The sequence below is a fragment of the Anastrepha obliqua genome, chromosome 5, assembly GCF_027943255.1.
Source record: "Anastrepha obliqua isolate idAnaObli1 chromosome 5, idAnaObli1_1.0, whole genome shotgun sequence".
Classification (NCBI taxonomy): Eukaryota; Metazoa; Arthropoda; class Insecta; order Diptera; family Tephritidae; genus Anastrepha; species Anastrepha obliqua.
The window spans coordinates 82,227,466-82,249,842 of NC_072896.1; the positions used below are offsets into that span (position 1 = coordinate 82,227,466).

A 22,377-nucleotide genomic window follows, 5' to 3' on the forward strand; every position below is an offset into this window, starting at 1 on the left:
ACATTTAATATAACATATAATATTTCTATTGTAATTAACGATTTGAGCTTCCAGGTAGCTTAGAGCGTCCCGGTGGTCTAGAATTTTCAAAAAATCGATTTTCTTTTTGATATTTCGAAGAATAAACTGTAAAACTTTTGGAAGGATATTCACTAGGGCGAGTCGATTTAAAAATCGCTCATTGCTTTGTGAAAATCGTATTCTAGGGATCAAAATAAGAAACTTTGCGAAGGAACCATACCTCTAAAACGAGTTCTGATGTCCCCCAATTTGGGTCGAACGAAAAATCCCACTTTGACCCATTTAGAGTGCTCCAATCGAGTCCAAATGTATGGCCGACCCCCACTAATTTTGGACGGCCGATCCACCCATGCCAGTGGCACACCCCCTGGAACTCCCCTGGGGGGTTCCCCATACAATCATTTTAAAATATCACCATTTTTGGCCTATACATGAGAAAAGAAACTAAAAAGTTCGACCCAAATTGGGGGACATCAGAATTCGTTTTAGAGGTATGGTTCCTGCGGCAAAGTTTCTTATGTTGATCCCTAGAATATGATTTTTATAGAGCAATGGGAGATTTTTTTGCCTCCCCACAAATCGACCCGGCCTAATATTCACAGTATTTTCGATTCTACAGCCGTTTTGGTAGGTAGAGTCAGATTCGTCACGCGGCCACTCTCAAAACTTTGAACTCAGTTATCTCAAAACTACTTTTCTCGGCCTGGTGTTGTCAAAAAAAAAAACAAAAACTATTCAACCGAATCGTCTGAAATTTTAATATGTTGTTCACAACATCAGTGGCTATTGCCCGTACTTGAATCATATTATTATTTCAATTATTTTGTATTTTTGAAGTGAAAACTTCTTTAGAATCGTTGGGAGTGATTTGAGAAAAAGTGAAACGGAAATAGCGACCCTCTTGGCTACGAAGCGTTATATTATATGTTGATATAAACGTAGCGACGAACTAAATAACTTTTATTTTTTCTTGTGATTCGAACCAAGGATTTTGGATCGGAAGCTCACATTGCTAGCCGCTCGGCTACCGCGCCATGCTGTCGGCGCTGGCCTAAAAGTTATTTAGCTACGAAGCGTTATATTATATGTTGATATAAACGTAGCGACGAACTAAATAACTTTTATTTTTTCTTGTGATTCGAACCAAGGATTTTGGATCGGAAGCTCACATTGCTAGCCGCTCGGCTACCGCGCCATGCTGTCGGCGCTGGCCTAAAAGTTATTTAGCTACGAAGCGTTATATTATATGTTGATATAAACGTAGCGACGAACTAAATAACTTTTAGGCCAGCGCCGACAGCATGGCGCGGTAGCCGAGCGACTAGCAATGTGAGCTTCCGATCCAAAATCCTTGGTTCGAATCACAAGAAAAAAAATTTTTTTATACAGTTATTTTTTTTTTTTATGATATGTTTATGAGGAGCTTTTTTTCATGGCAGAAATACACTCGGTGTTTTGCTATTGCCTGCTGAGGGGTGAGCGCTATTAGAAAAATGTTTTTTTTAATTTTGGTGTTTTCACCGAGATTCGAACTGACGTTCTCTCTGTGAATTCTGAATAGTAGTCACGCACCAACCCATTCGGCTACGGCGTTTGTTTAATTTTACTGATGCAAAAATGAGGGAAAATATTTGAATAAAGTTTGCTTACTGTTTACACATTTTCCAAAGGTGACGGAGAACCAAAATCAATAAATAGCATCACGGAATTCATTCACGAAAATTTAATAAAGTATACACCAGAAGTATCGCGGATACGATAAAGTTCCAATGATTTTAAGAGGTGATTTCAACGTAAATTTTGCATTGGACACAGCGGTTCCTTCAATTGACTTTCTCAATACAACATTCAATTTAAAAATGTGTAACAATCGCACTGAATCGACAACACGATCAAAAACAACAATTGACGCGGTATTTCAAAGATATGTTGACAACATCGAAACCAAAGCATTTGTATCATATTTTAGCTATCATAAGCCACTCGTATCATTTGTTGAAATTGAAAACATTGAGGATGAATAATAATAAAATGAAGAAAATAAAATATGAACTTTATATCAATATTATAATGAACCTATAATTATCCCGCCCCTAATGCTGTTTTCGTCTCATTCTCTCTCAGTTTGTTTTACGGAAGGTTTCACTTCTATCGCGTCTAACCGTTAGACTGGTATTTTTTTTGATTAAAAAACTGAAAAAAGCCCTGTTTTTAGAGTGTCAAATTCAAAACCGCGCCATTTTGTCAATTTTTTTTTATTCTAGTACGGGACATAGCTACAGTCATATTGATGAATAATTTTTTTGGTTTTTGTATTTCAGATAAATAGAAGAGCCAAAATGGACAACACCGTCTAGATCCAATTTTTCGGAAAGGTCAACTTCAGCGCCATTTTTAAAATTATTAAAAGTAAAAATTTTTTTTTAATTTTTGTATGTAAAAGAAGTTAAATAAAAAGCCTAAAAAATTTAAATATCGTTTTTAATTTTTTTTCATTGCAAACAAAAATTCCTGAAAATGCCATACATTTTCGAGCTCTAGACCATTAATTTAATTTTCTATCGATTTATGGATCCATGAACAGGGCAAAAAAGGCCAAAGAAGAGTGCGATTTGTTAAAGCACTGTGGATAAGACGGCTAGATCACGTTACCCATATGAGGAACCGATTGATAGATGCAGTAGAAAACGAACTCAAAAATTTAGAAATTTGTAACTACGAAGTAAAAGCTCAAGATCGACCGCTTTGGAGGAGCCTTGTCAAGAAAGTCTTAACGCACCCCGCGTTACAATGCTATGAATGATAATTATGATGAGTCATTTGAAACCAAATGTTCTTATCAATATAGTTCGGCTGCATATGTCAGCCTTACATACCTATACACAACATCTTAGGTTAAGATAGGTTAAGTCGTGGTAGTGGCTACTTTATAGCCCAATTATAAAATACTAAGTCTAAAAAAAGCTTTTGCTTCGCCTGTTCTATATCTTCCCATGAAGTGCGAATACTGTGTGCTAGAAAAGTAGAGTTAAGCCCTAGGCAGATCGGCACAGTAGTTTTCAACATCATACACTTTCTCAGCTTTGTGTTTTGCTATAAAATAATGCCCTCTTATTACATCGACCACTGGATCTATGGAGGGACGGCCAAGGTAGGTTAGCGACTTAGTCCTTTCCTTATCGACCTTTCGTCAGATTTGTTTATTCGTTCAAAATGTGAATTCTATCCTCCATCACCTAATTGCCCCTCTAATGAAAGTTAATCTAAGCCAATGTGATGCCCGCATTTCAAGCGAGACTTATCGATAGTAAACTTCTTACCGTAACGTGTTGCCCTTGTAGCAGCAGATGGTGCAACGGAATGCCTTTACTGTGCCATGCGTCTCCATATGCTTCCTATTCTCTGTGGCTGTCAAACTAACAACATCGCAAACGGGGCACTTATAGACATTATGATTGGGTACCGCAATCGCGGATGCCGCTGTCATGTTGACGTTTGTAGCGCTAGACATATGTTGCGCTCCGCTATGAGATTGTTGCAGTGCGGGCGGTGGTGGGCATGGCAGCCCTATTTCATGCACCGTCTTGCATTTGCCGCACTTATCCTTGGTCAATGGTAACTACAAAATGATTATAAAAAATTAAAGGTAAAACTCTGAATGAGACAATCAGTCGATAGTTTAAACTTACCTGCGCAGCTTCGGCTGCCGCTGCTGCAGCCGCCACTGCAGCTGCTCCAGCTGTGCCACCTCCTTTGGGGCAGTAATAGTTTTGATGAGCTCGTAAATTATCTAAAGAGGTGTACTTGATGCCACAGGCCGCGCAAATTAGCTGCTGATATGCAACTGGCGCAGTCTCTACACCGCTGGCAGCCGCACTAACTCCAATCGGAGATGTGTTTGTCACTTTCGCCTCACCGTCCCCATTATCCTGGGTGCGCGATGAGCAATAGTGCTGCTTATGCGCCAGATAATTTTCATATTTGCAAAATACAATGTTGCATTCTTTGCACTTGGAAACACCTTGCTTCACATAAATCTGCGGTTGCACTGCATTGTTTGGCCCGCCTATATTGCTGCTATTACTTCCAGTCGTCGCGGTCCCTAAAACCGGCAAACCGAGCAGTGAAGATTTTGCCACGGCGGCTGCTGCCAAATCGGCAGTTGTCGAACCACTACCAGTTGGTGAGTTATTATTTACCGCAGCCGCTGCTGCAGCAGAGAGTTTGAAAGCAAGTTCGAGATTTTGCTTGGCAAGCAGTGGATTCATTATATTTGTTTCGGAGAGTTTCAGCGCCAGATCGGCGGGTAACATGGAACGTAATGGTAAATCAAGCATATTACCGGCAGCGGCGGCTGCCACCAAAGACGCGGTCGAAACATTTACAGGTGGTGACATGGAAGATGTGCTGCCAGCACCAGAACTTCGTGGGCTGATTGCGCGTCGCTTCGGTGAAGGACTCATTGAAGGGCTGTTCGGTAGTGAAGGTGCGCAAACGATCTGTTCCGGTGTGACTGTGCCACTTTCGTCCATTGACAGATTCTCCTTACTCGCCTCCAGTAAAGTTTCCATATCCATACGTTGTTGATCAGGGTCTGTGTAGGAGGATGCCGAGTGTACACGTTGCCTTTGCAGGTTGGTGTAGGAGGTGGGAGAACGACGTAGCGAGAGGTCCAATGGTGTAGATTCACTAAGGGGAAAAGTGAAAAAAGAATTTATTGAAGCATACTAAGTAAAAGATTAAAATCTGTCCGAAAAAGCCTTAAATAGTAAGATTTGGTTAAGGAATGACAAAGCAATTCAGATTAATTCTTCTTAATTCCAGGACTATTATGAGCTGCTAACCGTCTAACGTATGTAGGCATTACATATGTGAAAATTTTTCATAGGTGTGCTATTTAGCAGAGTGTTATTCGGCTCTGAGCGAATTTGACTGAATCAGATGATGGGTTGACGTCACTTGGGTTGTATTTAACGAAATTAAGCTTGTGTTAGTGGTATACGGAAAAAATTAAGCAATGATACTTTGCTGCCGTCTGAACACTGACTGATTGGACGAGTGTATGAATATGTATTTGGACGAGTATTAACTACTTCAAGCTACTGATGAAATTCACCAGCTGGGTGATATTGTATTTGAACCTGCTATATCCGCAGGAGTAGCAAAAAACTGAGAATCTTAGCCTGATGAGAGCAGGGCACCTAGGAAGAAGGTGCTGAAATAATTCCGCCTCATCCTCTAGACAGCTTCTGCAGAAACGACTTGAAGGAATCCCAAGTCTCATTGCATGGATACCTAACGGACAGTGTCCGCTAAGGATATCCACCAAATTCGAGAGCTGCGGCTTTATCAGCCTCTGAAGTTTTCTCGAGCGCCCTCGATCTACCCGTAAGCAGAAGGATCTGGCGACTTTGTACGTTACGCACTAGCCCAGCGCTCGTTGCGTTGACCCGAGGACCATCCTTCTAGGAGCCGACCACAGGTTCTCAAAAGAACCCAAATCCTCCCATTTCGCGATGAAACCATTTCCAGGGTCCCCTGTCGTGCCAGCTAATCAGTCCAGCAGTTTCCATCTATGCCACTGCGCCTAGAAACCGAAATGAGCTTTTATCGAAGTATTCGGATGCCGTCGAGAGAGAAGTCAGGCATTCCCAGACTAATTTCAAACGCACAAACAACGAAGCGAGAGCCCTAATTGCCGCTTGGCTGTCGGAATAAATATCTACTAAATTCGAGCTTGATGAGGAGCTCCTCGCAGAATACTCCGGAGAAGTATCGTTATACTGTTGTAATTTCTTCTCCTACTTGCATTCTTGTTCGTATTTCAAATTTCGCAACTTATCCAGTGTAGCGTTCACCTCTCCGATGGCCACAATCTTGTATTCTATTATTTTTGGAAAACAATCTACGGTGCTTCAGTTAGAGCTCTATTCACACGACGTGCTTCATGGAGCTCCTTCTTCTAAGGCGCTTTTGGTCTTCAAAGTATAAGATATTTTCAAAACTTCTAGGTACTTACCGTGCCCCCTCTTTTCGTTTTGGTGTTGATGTTCCACTTCTCTCCAAATTACATCCAGCATTCTTTTCGGCCAGCAGTGTTTCGCTGTTACTGCTGGGCAACGAAGGTTGACGTGGTGGCGCCAGCGTTTCTACATTAGACATTTGTGAGGCTGCCGCTGCTGCTGCTGAGTTATTATTACTTGTTGCTACGCTGGGATTCAGTCCGGTTATATTCAAAGCCGTGGCTAGTGGTTTCAAATTGCCATTATCCAACATATAGCAGGTGTTGTCAGGCTGTGGAATGCCCGCCGATACTGAGGTGCTGTAATGGGCAAAAGAATAGTGAGTTTAAAAAGAAATGCTTTTAAGCTAGAAATCGAGAACTTTGTGCCATGCAGTCCGTACTTACAGTGGCCCTGGTATCCAGCTGGCAGCGCGTATTAATGAGCAGGGAATTATCAATATTGGATTGGTGGGCAATGCCAAAAATGGTTGCGGCGGCGTGGTTTGCAAAGATGCGGCCGCAGCAGCAGCCGCCGCAGCGGCAGCAGCGACCATAGCCGGTGTTGGTGTTTTCGTGCGCGTCTGTGGGCTGATGGCGGCTGCACCCGTTGGCGCTTTTATTGCATTAGCAGTGCTAACCTCCAGCTTAGGTGTTAGTTGCCTGTAATGTAAAAGTTATTAATGACGATTGAGGATTCCTTAATTTCCTGTTGCGCTTACCCCTCAGTACGACGTGAACTGCAGTAATGCAACTTGTGCGCGCGATACGTCTTTATATTATTGAATCTTATATCACAATCGCTGCAGTAACGATCCGTTTGCTTAAAAAAGAAGAAGAGAAAAAAATATATAAAATACTTACTTATTCCGATAAATCCCATTTTTGGGTGGAATTATTTTTTTTTGGTGTCGTCAACCAACAACTGACTCACTTGACTAGAAACGCCCTCCTCCAGCGCGGCTGCCCCGTTCAATGGTGGCGCGTTGCTGCTATGGGCGGGCGATGTTTGATGCATGCGCATATGTCTATTCAGGGAGACCTTCTTGTCGGCGCTGTAGGAGCATTGTGTGCACGCATATTGTTTTCCAGTCTTAATGGCTTTAGTGTTTGGTTCGCCACTCGTGTTGCCCGCACCGGCACCGCTGGTGCCACCCGATGTGCTGGCGGCGTTCGCGTTCATGCCGGCACTTTTCTCAGCTATTACCGTGGAGAGTGAAGCGCCATCGCTTTCCATGTCCTTGTTGCTGCAACAGTAGGAGTGACCATTAATAGCCAACAACATCTTAATATGCGTTCAGAAGCAGCATCCCCGCCTGCATTCATGATAAGTACTTACCGATGCGAGCAATAGTATGCTTGATGTGCCTCCAACGTTGATGGCGAGCTAAAGTGGATGCCACATGGCAAGCACATGAACAACTTCAAACGTGGCGTAATTTCTGTGGCTGTGGCTGGTGGTGGTGCGGCTGTAGTCGTTTTCAGCACCGGTTCCACCACACTTACCCCAGGCGCATTCATCAACGTTTCTAGGTCTTCTTGCTTGGTAAGCGCCGGTGGTGGTGGCAGTTGTGCCAGCCGATTTTTTGTTTGCGTTTCTTCGTGTAAAACTTTAAGATCTCTTGCATCCGGCTTCAAGGCTGGATCTGAAGCCAGTAGCGCATTCAAGCGTAACTTTGGCATTATGCTTGTTGGTGACGATACGGGTGGTGTACCATTACCTGCCGGTTCGTCCTTATGCGGGCTGCTGCTGACCGGACGCTTGTCATTTGAATTTGATGAAGTTGATTCGATACTCATGTGGTTTTGTTCTTGAAGTTTCTCAGGTTCTATATTTAATTCGATTTTGCGTTCCGTGGATTCGTTATAAGTGTGAAATGTATCGGTAGAATTCGACTCATTCGATGCCATTGTACTCGGTGGACGACTTACTTCATTTTCTACTCTTATAACGGGTGATATTCGATTTGTAGTTGGAGTAGATATTCGAATGTAGCCTTCTCTTGTGCCTGTGTCGTCTTCCATTTCGATGTCAGTCTCTTCGTGTCGATGATCATCATTCTCTAAATGATGTTGATCATCTGATAGGTCGGTGGGACTCAGATCTTTGGAATCTGAAAGATGAAATCGAATAGGAGAATTACGGTGAATTCGCATTTTACTAGTAAATCAAGTACTCCAGTAATAAATTTTTGAGAAATATATGAAATAAGCTGCCAATAAACAGTAAAGAAGATGTATCCTTCTACTTTTGTTGAATGGAATGCAACTAACCAAGGCGAATCTATTAAAGGTGACAATCAAACATACAAAACATTGTTGTTGGTCTAGTGCCACCACTTTTAATGAAAGCGCCTTGGAATGAACTGAATAATGTGAAATTAGGAATATTGTCTACTATGATCAAATACAGAAACGCAGAATGTTGACGGCAAATTTTTTCGTTCACTTCTGTAACGCAGTAATTAAAGGAAAAACTTGCTCTTAACCCAAAAATGCCAAGGTTGGATATATGCAGTTGGCCAAGAAAACATATTTATGAGGGGAAAGATGTTTTGTTCAGCTTTTTTGTCATAAACAATTTGCTGGAGAATTTAACAAACACCTACCTGAACTTAATCTCAAATGTTAATACTCTCCATTTTAGATTTGTATGTCTCCAATAGCTTGGCTGACGCTGTAATCGAAAGTGCTATGGAAGGCTGCGCATAAAAACCATCTGGTGCATGGAGGCTGTATAAAACTGCCAAATAGTCCATATTGAGAAAATCTAGATAAGCTCGTCTCAACCTCTTAAGCTCACAACAGCTTGCCGGTAAATAATTTTTCGGTATAGTTGCCCCCTCGAATTTTCGGAACGTCGGCGCACGTTTTTTTTATGAGCCATGCTGCTACACAATTCCATTTTACGAGCATACTAAGAGACCTATTGTGCTCAATTTCGCTCTCTTTACTATTTCAAAACTACTCAAAATTTGAGAAGCAACTCGGCTCAACTGTTTAAGGTTCCAAAACCAAGAATGACAACAATTTTATGCTTCATGGTAGAGAAATTGAGCAAGTGGAAGATTTTACGTACCTAGACAGTGTAATGTCTGCTGGGAATAGTGCGAGAAGCGATAACTTGGCTAGAATAAATAAAGCAACTGGCGCATATACTCAGCTGCGCCAAATCTCGAACTCATCACAAATATACTTCCAAACAAAAATGAGACTATTTAAATCAAATGACAACTCGGTACTGCTCTATGGGTGCGAGACTTGGCTTGTAACCGACCATCTAACTGGAACAATTCAAAGTTTTGTAAACCAAATGTCATCAGCAACGATGAGTTATATAAAAAGTGCAACTTACGGCCAATGACCAACCATATAGATTACGAAAGTGGAGGTGGATAGGCCACACACTGCGAAAGTTGCAACGGAAATCTATCGACAAGCTCGGGAGAGAGACAAAAGAGCTTCCTGAAAAAGTCTTTCAGCGTAAATCTTGAATAGCAGGGGCGATAGCATACATACAGTGGTTCAATAAAGAACTCGAACACCCAAGTGATATGGTTTAAAATCAAATAAAAATAAAAATAAAAAAATTAATATTAAAATGCAAATCTAATGCGTTTATGTGTTACATTTATTTTCGTTCTTCAAGCGTATTTTTCAAAACTACCAAAAACATTAACAAACTTTAAGTCAATCGTACAGAGAAAATACAAACATAAAAACTTAGCAAAATACATGACAAAAAAAAACTCGCACATTTATATAAAGTAGAGTTAGGCAAATCTAAATCCAATCAATATTCTCCATTATATCAACAGCTCTGGCTGTAGATATCTGCCTGTTGGAGGCCTCATAATGGTATCAAAACGGCGCTTTAGTGCTACTCGTGGAGTGCCTACCTCCCAAGAGTTTGGCAAGTAATATTTAAAAAAAAACCATATACATAATTAGTATTTAGTCGGCAATCCTTCATTTTTTCCCCATAGCATTCTTGACATTGACCAGCTTCTTACATGTCAAAGGATCTATTTTTTCCCACTCTCCTTTAATAGCATATTCTAGGTCTTTCTTGTTTCTAATAACATGTTTTTCAGTTGGTTTTTCAAATGAGTCTTGAGATTGAGGAAGTGTTTAAACTACTTCAGGGCACAGACATTAAGTGCCTTATGCTTGGGATCGTTGTCTTGATAGTACTGGAAATTGTCCTTAATTCCCAATTGTTCAGCACTTTGGACCACATTTTTTTTCATAATTGTTAGATATTGTTTGTGATCCATATTGCCGTTAATGAAGCATACATTTCTGGAACCAGCAGCGGACATTCAACCCCATACGATTACCGACACACCCCCATGTTTAACTGTCGGGCGTAAGTTTGTTTCCAGGAACTCTTCATTAGGTATTCTCCACACATATGATTGTCCATTTGACCTACATATGCTTAACTTGCTTTCCTCTGCGAATTTTATTCTCTTGCGTGTTGGTTAATCTCGTTGATGAACGGTTTTTCGTGCTACTCTTCAATTATAATCGTTCTTTCGCCACGCTAGACGTATACTTTCGGGGTCGCAGTTAATATTAAGCTGGTGTGCGACTTCTGTTGCGAGCTTTAGAGCGCTCAAATTTGAATTTTTCTTAATTTGTTGCACTATCCACCGTTCATTTGCACCCGAAAACGGTTTTGTTCGTCCCGATTTCTTCTTATTTTCCACGGATTTTGTTTCTTTTAAACGTTTTATGATGTCGCATAAAATCGAACGGGATCTATTCACTCTTTCTACGATTCCCCGAACGGTTTTACCCTTTTCATGATGACTAATAATTACCTTTTTAACTTCAATTGAGCTTTGCCCAGGCTGTCTATCGATGCTCATAATTTGAATTTGAAGCAGCATGTTATGTCTGGCCGAGATCTTCATTGAGCCACTGTACTCTGTTGATTGTAAACTCGATATTCTGAACTCTGATACCAATATAAGTTTTCCAGGCATCGAATCTCCTTTTTGTCAAAATTTAGAGATCGTATTGGTCAAAAGGCTTATCAGGTGGTACATTGTCAAATTATTTTTCATAGTCAAGGAAACACAAACAGATATATTTTTGTACGTCCTTACAATTTTGAACGAACGCATTAAAAAAAACAACGCTTCACGAGTTCGAATGCCATTTTTGACAATTAAATTATGATAAACCCTTGGCTTCTTCAAATTTTTGGTATATACGGTTATGCATTATTTTGAAAAATATTATTGGAAAGGGTATAATCCAAGCCAATCAAAAAAATCTCAGCGGCACCATGGGACGTCAAAAACTCAAACATACACAGAGATATTCAAATACCCAAATAAAAAATAATAGAGAGAAATAACTAAGAAAAATTACAGACCTAGGCATTTCAGACAGGCATTTCATGTCTAGAACGAAGAGATCCCGCCACCTTAGATGGAGATATGTACGTAGATCAAAAAGAGTCTACGCAATGGGCTAACAAGCAGTTAAATTGCATGAAAATTTGAAAACTTACTGCAAGGTTCCAATTTAGTTATAACCGATGTTCTTAAAAAAAAATTCTTTAACTACTTAAAAAATTCTTTAACTAAGAGCTAAAAAAAATTCTTTAACTACTAAAAATTCTAATATAATACACAAAATTATTTTAAATAACTAAAAACAAACTCTTTAACTACTACAAAAATTATTAAAAACTGATTCTAATACACACAATTTTTTAAAGAATTAAAAAAAATTCTTTAACCACTAGAAATTCTAATACAAACATTTTTTTAAGGAGCTAAACAAAAATTCTTTATCTACTAAAAATTCTAATACACAAAATTTTTTTAAATAACTAAAAAAAGTTCTTTAACTACTACAAAAATTATTAAAAACTCATTCTAATACACACAATTTTTTAAAGAATTAACAAAAATTCTTTAACCACTAGAAATTCCAATACAAACATTTTTTTAAGGAGCTAAACAAAAATTCTTTATCTACTAAAAATTCTAATACACAACATTTTTTTAAATAACTAAAAGAAGTTCCTTTACTACTACAAAAATTATTAAAAACTCATTCTAGTACACACAATTTTTTAAAGAACTAAAAAAAATTCTTTAACCACTAGAAATTCTAATACAAACATTTTTTTAAGGAGCTAAACAAAAATTCTTTATCTACTAAAAATTCTAATACACAAAATTTTTTTAAATAACTAAAAAAAGTTCTTTAACTACTACAAAAATTATTAAAAACTCATTCTAATACACACAATTTTTTAAAGAACTAAAAAAATTCTGGATGAACGTTGGGAAATTTATAGTACTTTAAAATCTTTTGCGAGTTCAATACGCCTTGATTATCTCCCAATACTGCCACTCAAAAACATTTATCCGCACATTTCTGCTGTCAATATTTCACCGTAGACAATCGGATGCGCTTGCAATTAAAAATATTCACGACTCTCATAGCTTATTAAAAACGCAATCTTGACTTATCGAAGCTGAAATCAACAAGAAAAAAATGTGTGCCCATTCATAAGCTTTGTTCTTCGGTTGGGCTTATCGACCCAGCAATATCGCACACAAAGACAAAATTCCTGGAAATCCTATTTACAGAAAGCAGCCAAAAGTCATGTATGTACACGTGCATGTTTGTATGTATGTATGGACGAATAAGCGAATCGAGCAGAACGGATTAGATGAAGAAGAATTGTGCACAGACACACACACAACTCAGCAGACAAACAGTTTGGGTAGAAGCAGTTTCAGAAGAAATTCTGACTGACCATAGACTACGCAACTCCAAATAGTATATATGTATGCATGTATGCACGCTTGTATATCTGCACGAGTACTTATGTGTCTATGTATTTGAGTATGTGTCAAATTGACCAAAGGTTAACAATTATTATCCAACAAATTGTCAGGCGTGGAAACCGTCGCCGACACAGAGCCGACAGCAACGGGGAATAAGTAAATTGCGGAGCACTGAAAATGAATAGGAATGATGTTGAGAAGGAGTAGTAAATGTGTAAGTACTTATGCTAGTGAAGGAAGTTGCACAATGGCTTCGCTTTCGGGAGTGAAGTGTAGATGTATCGATGCTTGCTTGCAACAAACAAGAAATGCTTGCAAATCCTATATAAGATGCTTGTATGTACAGTGGAGGGATTTTTTTCGGTAGTTTCTGTGCTTAAGCAGGCAGGTGTAATAGTTGAAGTGCCAGTCTGGCACTCCTCAACTACATATATTAGAAAATCCAATCCTCCTCCTCCGATTATTTTAGAAAATCCAATAATTTGTTTTCTTTATCTTCAGATAGCCTTTGTTTGCATTTATGGTACACCTTGATGTCGTCCTCCTATAATTTCATGAGAAGCTTGTTTTTGAATCTCGAAGATTTTTACAGTACTTTCCGAGGGTGCTTTAATGTTTCTTGTCCACAGTGCGCTTCGAATTCGAGACCAGCCGAATTGTAGTTACCTACAAAACCACTCGGCTGTGGGTAAGTGGAACGAAAAACAAAATCGGTTCCATTACAAAGCTTCAACATCTAAAAGTCTAATGACGCTGCAAACGCACTAAAGTGGGTATAAATTGAAAAAACAAAAATTGAAAAACTTCAGCGCTCTTTTGCCACTTACTTGCTCGGGAGGTCATGCTGGCCAGAGGAAAATGATTAGAAAAGCGGTTGACATCTGATTTGTATGTTACAAAATATTATAACGACCGTAGATGTGCGCAGCGATAAAGAAACAACGACGCTGAGATGTGACAAGAGAAGTTGCGCACCAAAAACCAAAGCTTCGAAACTGTTGAAGCGCTGTGCGTTCATGTGTCGCGTATGTAGATACGCATTTGATATGACAGTTGCGATAAGAAATAGAAAACAAAACACAAAAAAATCAACTACATCAAAAAAAAAAAGATAAAAGAAAAGAATCATGTGTGCAACGCTGAAACCAAAAAGTGACCATCAGCGCGCCGCCAATGTGGCACGCAGCGTTTGTGGAGTAGAGCGGCTTTAGTGCGCATGGCCAGCAAAGGCATTGGGCTTACTTGGACTTGACGCATTCAATTTGGCGTGCGCAATCTCTGTCGCTATCGGCCGGCCAACTAGCTGGGCAATCAAGCACAGGTTGTATTGGCATTACGAATTCAATGGCATAAAAACAGCAACAATAAAAGCGCATTTTTTACCACCTCTTTTTGCGCGTTCATACATATTTTAGCGCAGTGTGTGTTGTAGCGCTTGCGCGTTGACCTGTCAATTTGTAACTATTGAAATGTCAGCACTTTGCATTAACTGCAACTTATATTCTGTATCTGCATAATCACGCGCAGCAACAGCACAGCAACAACAATACTAGCGGCGTATTGCACCAAAGGCGTGTGCGCATGTCCATTGCTCGTAATTGAGTGCAAGGCGCATTATTGCAGCGGCGCGTTTTGTTGCACCAGTTTGAACAGCGGCGCGCCGCCTCCACTAACCGCACTTCGGCACTTCAGCGCATTGAACATGGGTTTAGTTGTATGCATGCGTCCATCATCGATTTTGTATGGTATGGAATTTGCTGCTGTCAATGGTGATTGTTGCTCGTTTGTTTCTCGCATCGCCTCAGTGCCATAATACCAAGTTTGGCTGTTGCAGTGTCACCTCGACTTGCCATATTTGAAAAGGTACACATGTAGCCAATTCAATGGGATCAAATGTGTGTGTATGTGTGGATATGTGTTTAACTAAGTATAGATACGAGTATACGACGGCATTTGCAAGTGCGCTATTATGCAAAATAAATTCACACGAGTAAACGGGAACCCTGAGTGGCCTTTTTTGGGAGATTTTATACTTATCTTCGATAAGTATTGTTTTGCGTTTTTTTTTCAACACATTCTTCAATAACTGGGCGTGAGCTTGTTTTTAGTATAGTTCATACGAGGTGTGGCAATTAGTTCCGGGAATGCAAAGAGTGTTTTTTCAGCTGCAAGAGAATTATCGATATCGATAGCTGTGGTTTAACAGTTGAGGGTGGCTAACTCTGTTGATATGCTCAGTAATGTTTGGCAAGTCGTTCGTAAATTGTTCGCGAAGTTCATAGAGCACTTCGTCCATTTTACATGCGCCGGCATCATCGGTCCTTATTTCTTTCAAAATGAGTAACTAGTTGCCGCTACGCTGAATGGTGAGCACTATCAGGCCATGCTAAATGAATTTATGAAAATTAATCAGCTAAACAGCGACGCAATTTGTCCCCAATAAGACGGCGCAGCTTGCCACACAACGCGCTTAGCAATCGATTTATTGGACTGATCGAATGGACTATGTAACTCGAAGCCGCTGCGAACACATGCCGGATATAATACAAAAAATAAATGCCATGAAATTATCCGCCAAATTATACAATAATTAAAAAAAAAATAATAATTCAAACGATATTTCTGTTTTGTATTTTAATTTTAAGTTCTCAAGCTCTTAAAAAACATGCGATAGTTGGAGTTGGAGAATTGGCAACGCTGCAGCATCTCCCTGTTCGTGTCCAGGCAACTTGTGTTAGCAATTTTACTAGAGAACGACCGAACCTCGACTTTGGCTATGATCGGCCACAAAATCTCAGTTGAGTTTCAATTCGGATTCGGTAATAAAAAGCAAAGAAAAAAAAACTTTGAAATATCTGCTTCTCCATTGAGTGAGGCTAATAAGCAATTACTCAGAACTGCAGGCCAGCTCTATAGCTATAGACGGAGCCAAAAGTTCTATTCACTTATTTATTTCATTTTTTAAAACGCGTTTTCCACGCGGACTCGCCAGATTTTGCTTCATGACGCGCTAGTCTATTTTTCGCCTCGTTCATTGTGCGTTAGTTTTTGGCGAAAAAAGGCAACATTGCCACACCCACTGACACCACGGTGAAATCACTTATCAAATAATACTCATGATGGCAGCGCACAGAGACTTCAGAGGGTCTTTCAAATCGTCAGTTTGCCAAAAGATTAGTCGATGTTCAAACGCTGTGGATCTTTGTGTGAAACAAGGTGCCTCCTATAGTAAGAGCCACAAAGGCAGAACTGCGATGGCTCTAACACGAAAGAAAACCCACAAAATTCTTAAGATTGCATCAAAATCCGCCGTTTCAACAGTAAAAATTCAAGAAATGAACAATGCTACAGTCAGCAAATCCACTGTTCGAGGGGCTATTCTAAAACCGGCACATCTGAAGCACACAAATTACAAAAAAACCACCTTTGAATAAATTTCGTGGAGAACGCAGCTTCGATTTTGCAAGGGACCACACGGCTTGGAGTTCTGTTACAAATAACGATCCCGCTGAATGGAAAAAAGTAGTATTTAGTGACAAAAAGTAGTTCAATCTGGATGAGCCGGATGTATATAATTACTACTTTCAGGACTTAAGAAAGGAGAAAAAAGGTATGATACTTGAGTCGACATCACAGTCGTGAAGGCGGTGTTATGGTATGGGGAGCAATATCGTACTATGGCGCGTTCGAATTGAAAATTGTAGGCTATAAAATGACGCGAAACGGCTATAAAGCTCTGTGGGAATCCTCTTTTCCCGAGTTTAGTCAAATATCTGAACCTTAATTGGATCTTTCAACAGGATAATGCACCTGTCCACACTTCAAGTGTGGTCAAAACTTGGATTGCGTTCCAAAACTTTGAAACTTTAGCATGACCACCGTATTCCTCGGATCGAAAATCCATGGCGATGGCTGGCTCGTATGGTTTATGAGAATGGGAAACGATTTGAAAGCCAAATGCTTTAGTTCGAATTATTAAAACGGTCTGGCCTGAAATTTCATTAGGCCATCTGGAGAATTTGTACAAATCCATTCGTCAACGTATTTACGAAGTAATTTATAAACAATGTGGCAGCAAAAACTATTCAGTTTTAAATAGTAAATGTAAATAAGACAAAATTTCTAATATTTGCCATTATTTTTTCCTATTTGGTTAGAGCCTCTATTGAAGTGAATCAATAAATCAAGCACCGAATTACATCTGTTGAAGTTTTACTGCTGGGAAATACCGTTAGATGGAATAATATTTTGATGGAAGTTTATTTTCGAGCAAAGTACAGTCTTCACTTGAATTATCCGAATACAATGGAATACTAGATCGAATACGGTTGTTTTAATAACCATTTTCTTCCTTAAAAATTATTGCTTTTAATCAAGTGAAGCGGACTGTATATATAGGGTCCGGCACTCAAAGTGTAACTAATTAAAAATTCAATAAATTTAGTTAGGAAAATTACTTTTATTCAATTTAAAGTAAAAAATGTGTGAAAATAATACAAAATTAAGAATAAATTTACTTTTGCTCGATATGACCACCTTTTGCCTTGACTATGGCCTTGAGACGGTCCGGAAACGAATCGCAAGCTGCCCAAATGTGACTTGCAGGTATTTTGGCCCACTCGTGTACAATGGCTTTTTTCAGCGCCTCGGGACTGATGAATCTTTTAGTTCGGTCCTTGCTCTCCAAAATGGCCAAAAGAGAATAATCTATCGGACTTGCGTCTGACGAATTTTAGAGCCATTGTGTGCACGTTATGAAGTTCGGAACGTTGTGTTTTAGTCATTCTTGGTTCTCTCGAGCTTTGTGAGATGGTGAGACGGTCTTGTTGAAACATGGTCTACTATCGAAATGTTTGTCCTCCCACGGCTTCAAAGAAACCTCCAGAATATTTTCCCGATAATATTTCCCATTTACCGTGACGTCAGGCTCGATGAAAATGATTGGAGAGCGTCCATCTACGGTTACAGCGCGGTTGGAACCATTGCCTGTGGCGGCTGCTGCCTCCTGGTGGTTAATCGACAACTCATATACTCGTACGAACGGTCGGTCAAATAAACCCTATCGTTTTTGGGAGTTTACGAATTACACAATTTGAAAAATTTTCTCGTCAGAAAACACAATGTTTGGAAAATGGCCGTTTTCGGCCAAGCGAAGCAACTTCTTCGCTCTCTCAAGTCTGACTTGTTGCTGCTCTGGTGTGAGATCATGTGCCTTTTGGTTCTTGTATGGCTTGACTTTGAGATTGATTTTATTTTTTGAATATGCCGTGGTTACTACGGCCAGATATTTTCAGTTCTTTCGCCATTTGATTGGCCCTTCATCGGGGATTTCGCTGAAGGCACTTCTTCACTTTTTGAACCATTTCACGCGACGTTGCAATCTTTTGATGGGCACCTCCATGACGTTTAGCGATGCTACCAGAATTATAGTAAGGAGTAATGTTGCGATAAACCAAAACTTTATTTACTTTAAAGTGCTCGAGCTCACGAACAATCAGTGGTTATGATTTTCCATGCCAAATATAATGCAATCCCACTATTAAGTTTGAAGTCCATTACTGATTTTATTTTTTCGGGTTTACTCTCGGCAAAATGCTTCCGCGCTTGTAGACAATACTCTGGATTGTCATTTAGCCAACTAACAGACAGCTGATGCATGAGCACTTCGAGTGCCGGACCGTGTAGGTGGAAAGTGTGTGCCTTTGGATACGAAAGGCGAACATAATTAAATGTGGGCGACAGCTTTCCCATCAACCACCTTTTTGACCACCTCAATGAAGCGAATTTCGCATGCTAGAAGGATGTTTCTTGTTTTTTTTTGTTTTTTTTTTCTGTTTTGCCTTAAAAAGTGGAATAAATGATTTGCATTATTTGTAATTCTTTGTAACATCAAATGCTCCGCAGTACATTTAGTTAACATAATCAGCTTCATTAGAAATGGCACTTCATTGAAAAGAGAAACAAATAAACGGAGAAATCGAAGCAATGGGAATAAGAAAAATATCTTCAAAAAGAAAAAAAAATTAAACATGAACAGATGCACGAATCGTGATTTATGCATGTTACCACAAAGAAACACCTCATCAACGGATTGAGATAAAAACCAACAGTAGGTAAGCAAAAAGCGAATGCGAAAAAAAACTGCAAATAACCGCAAGCAACAGCCGCCTTTGTTGCCTTTCGTTTTTTGTTTTTAATCAACTGGAATTTATTTACACCATACCAACAAAGCGGGCGCTCTACCTCATTTACTGCAGCATCAAATTGAACGTCAAAGCGGCGTAGCACGTCAACGCTTCATTAAATCATCAAACAAAGAATTTTAGTATAACGAAATCACTTAACTCAATTACAAAAACATTAAAAAAGAAACCATGTTGCATTAAAAAAAAAAATAAAATAAAATAAAATAAAAAAAAAAATAATAATAATAAATAAAAGAAAAAGTGGTCTTGCAAAAGATCGGCTGGCAACAAGCGATTCATTGGTGGTCGGCAGCTAAAGCGTTACACGCTGCAAGCAAAGCGTGAAGGAGTTGCTTTTTTGATTTACGTTGCTGCTCTGGTCAATTGTGTTATTATTGTTGTTGTTGTATTTATTGTTACTCGTGCCCTCTTTTTGTTTTGCTTTTCAGCCTTTGGCTGCAACAACGAACTACCTGTAACAATAAAACTCCGCTTAATAAGGCAACAACAAACTGTCAACAACTCACGCAAGAACAACAAAAACAATCATACATACAGGTACATACAAGCGCTAATTGCAAACCAATTTTGGGTATTTAGACTCGCAACGCGTACCCAAATCAAGTTCAAGCCCCAACCCGATTGCAGCTCCAGCACAAGTGCATTCGCTTTGTTGGTGGCAAGTAATGTTTATTGTGCCACCAAAAGCGCAAATAGACCGCGTGTGTGCAACGTCGGAGAACAGCATGGGAATTCCGATGTGTGTGAGTGAGTGTGTCCAGCAAGTGGATCAACAGCAGCTGCCCAGCCGTGAGCCTTCTGTTAGACTCGTTTGTTGGCTAGCGGCCTCGAAAATTTATACACTTGTTGAAAGATGCGTACGAGTATGTGCGCGTTACTTGTATGTATGTATGTGTGTGTATATGAATATTGAATTATGCATGTATGCATGTATGTATGCATGTATACAGGTACATCTTGTCGCATTCTCATCGCGCGAAACTTGTTCGCCTCGTTTGCCACTTGACCACCACTACTTTTGGGCCTAATTGGTGGGTAATGACGTGTTGTACATGGTTGCAAGTTGCCTGCCACTAGCATTGTCCGCCTGTTGCCTGTTGCTTGCTACCCGCCGCCTGTCGCCTACCGCCTGCCGTCAATTGTCGGCCTTTTTATGCCAACTATGCACTTTTTACTTTTCTTGCACGCCTGTCGACGCAACAAACAGCCAAACAGCCAAATATCCAAACAAGCTAAACAACATTCCGTCCAGCCACGTTAAATCTTCTACTCCTTTGCGGAACGGTGAGGATGTTTTTGTGTGTTAAATGTTTGTTAAATGTTTTATTGGCGCATTGTAGTCGCGCTCGCATCAGCCACACAGTCGGCCGACCGGCCAGCCAGCCAGCCAGCCAACCAACCAACCAACCAACCAGCTAGCCATCCATCCATCCAGTTATTTTGCCATCGGTGTGTATGTTTATTGGATCATAGCTGCGCTTTTTGTTGTAGCGCGTGCGTCTTGTTAGCAGTGTGTGGCATGTACTCTTGTTTTTGTTCATGTTCGCATCTCACATTGTACGGTATGGTGGCACCTTTGGCAAGGACAACACTTTATTGCCGGTACAACATAATAATAATAATAACAATAATATTACGGTGTGTCTGTGTTTGTGCGTTATTTGTTCGCCCCTTTTCACATTCACTTACTTTGGCGGCACTGCTGCTGTTGCCCGGCTGCCAATTGGATGGGTGGCACAATTCGTAATTGTTTATGGTTAATTGAAGCCATTTAGTGAGACAGTCGTTTGGTATTATTATTTTGTTTTTTTTTTGGTTTACAATTTAGAGTCTGTGATAGCGCAGTTTAGAAAAAAGACGATTGGTGAGTTTCAAAAGACTCAAAATAGGTTTCTGTCAGGGGTGGGTAACAGTTAGGGTAGCTACAATAACTAAAGAGGGAGGGAGTGCAATGTTCATGCGTAAGTGTTTATATATATTTTTTCTAAGTCTCCTGACACACCTTTTGGCGTGATAAGTGGTGGGGTAGCACTAGCGATGTAAAATTTTGGGATTTTACCGATCCCGAGATTTTCAGGGTTTTTTTTTGTGGTTTCGCGATCCCGGGACTCTCTCGAAATAAAAAAAAGAAAGTGTGTGGTAGTTCACGGAACCCGCACGATTGAAGTGAAACTTCTTTTATCAACAAATCAATAATTTAACTATTATTTCAATATAATGCATGCAGAAGTCATGGACAGCATGGAATGGAATTTTATTAAACAGAATTATTTATTTATTTTAATATAAAAAGAAATGAATTTATTGTACTCAATTACATTTGGTTCTCGGCATTGTCATTATCATTATTGGATTCGTTTTCCAAAAATGAAACAAGGGCTTTATGGTAACTGAAATACGTAAAAAATGATCTACATTCTAATCTATCAAGGTATCGATGAAATACTGCATCAATGGTAGTTCCGCATCTTGTTGTTGGTACTTCACCATCATTAACCATATTTAAATTTAATTTTTCTTTGAGGAAACTTATTAGAGTCTTTGATCGCTCTTCTGCAAAATTGACATTAAAGTCGCCACTTAAAATCATCGGAATTTGATGATCATGTTGTCCTAGCAACTCAGACAACATAATTAGGTCCATGATACTGATGAAATGACCGCCCATCGACTGATCGATTTACGGAGAAATGTTCTTCATCGATATCCTGATGCACAGATGACAAATTATCACTTATCGTACAACCGGAGGATTCACTGTCACGGTGTTCAACAGTAGCTCTTAATTTTTTACGCTCCAAATACTCACGTTGCCGTTCAGCACCTGTTTTCGGTTTCCGTTTTTGTTGATTTGATGCCATATTTAACAGAAATCAATCAACAAAACAAAATATGTTTGTAAGATTTGCTCAAAACTACACACACACTCTATGACGCGTCTCGCGTTACTAATAATATTGTGTTTGGGAGAACTGTCAACTGTTTCCACCGAAATGCGTTCGCAAAGTGTATGGTCTTTGGTATGGTAAACAGATTTATGATACATTATTTTGCGGCGACAGCACAGCGCAATAGCCCAGCGGCTAGCAATGTGGGCTTCCGATCCGAAATCCTTGGTTCGAATCACAAGAAAATTTTTTTTTTTTTTTTTTTATACATTTATTTCATTTTGTTTTATGATATGTTTATGAGCAGATTTTTTTCATGGCAGAAATACTCTCGGTGGTTTGCCATTGCCTGCCGAGGGGCGACCGCTATTAGAAAAATGTTTTCATTAATTTTGCTTTCACCGAGATTCGAACCAACGACCTCTCTGTGAATTCCGAATGGT

At 39.6% G+C, this 22,377-nt stretch overlaps 1 protein-coding gene across 1 annotated transcript in view; it reads right to left on the reverse strand.

The window, feature by feature from the left end:
* LOC129247085 (zinc finger protein ush) overlaps positions 1 to 22,377 on the reverse strand; it is a 99,284-nt gene that overhangs the window by 6,827 nt on the left and 70,080 nt on the right. Inside the window, exons 3-9 of the mRNA XM_054886000.1 lie at positions 7,362 to 8,136; positions 6,957 to 7,269; positions 6,745 to 6,845; positions 6,431 to 6,685; positions 6,041 to 6,343; positions 3,711 to 4,710; positions 3,342 to 3,640 (exon numbers count right to left, since the gene is read on the reverse strand). Of these exons, the coding sequence (XP_054741975.1) occupies positions 3,342 to 3,640; positions 3,711 to 4,710; positions 6,041 to 6,343; positions 6,431 to 6,685; positions 6,745 to 6,845; positions 6,957 to 7,269; positions 7,362 to 8,136 (3,046 nt within the window). The remainder of the gene's footprint in view (positions 1 to 3,341; positions 3,641 to 3,710; positions 4,711 to 6,040; positions 6,344 to 6,430; positions 6,686 to 6,744; positions 6,846 to 6,956; positions 7,270 to 7,361; positions 8,137 to 22,377) is intronic.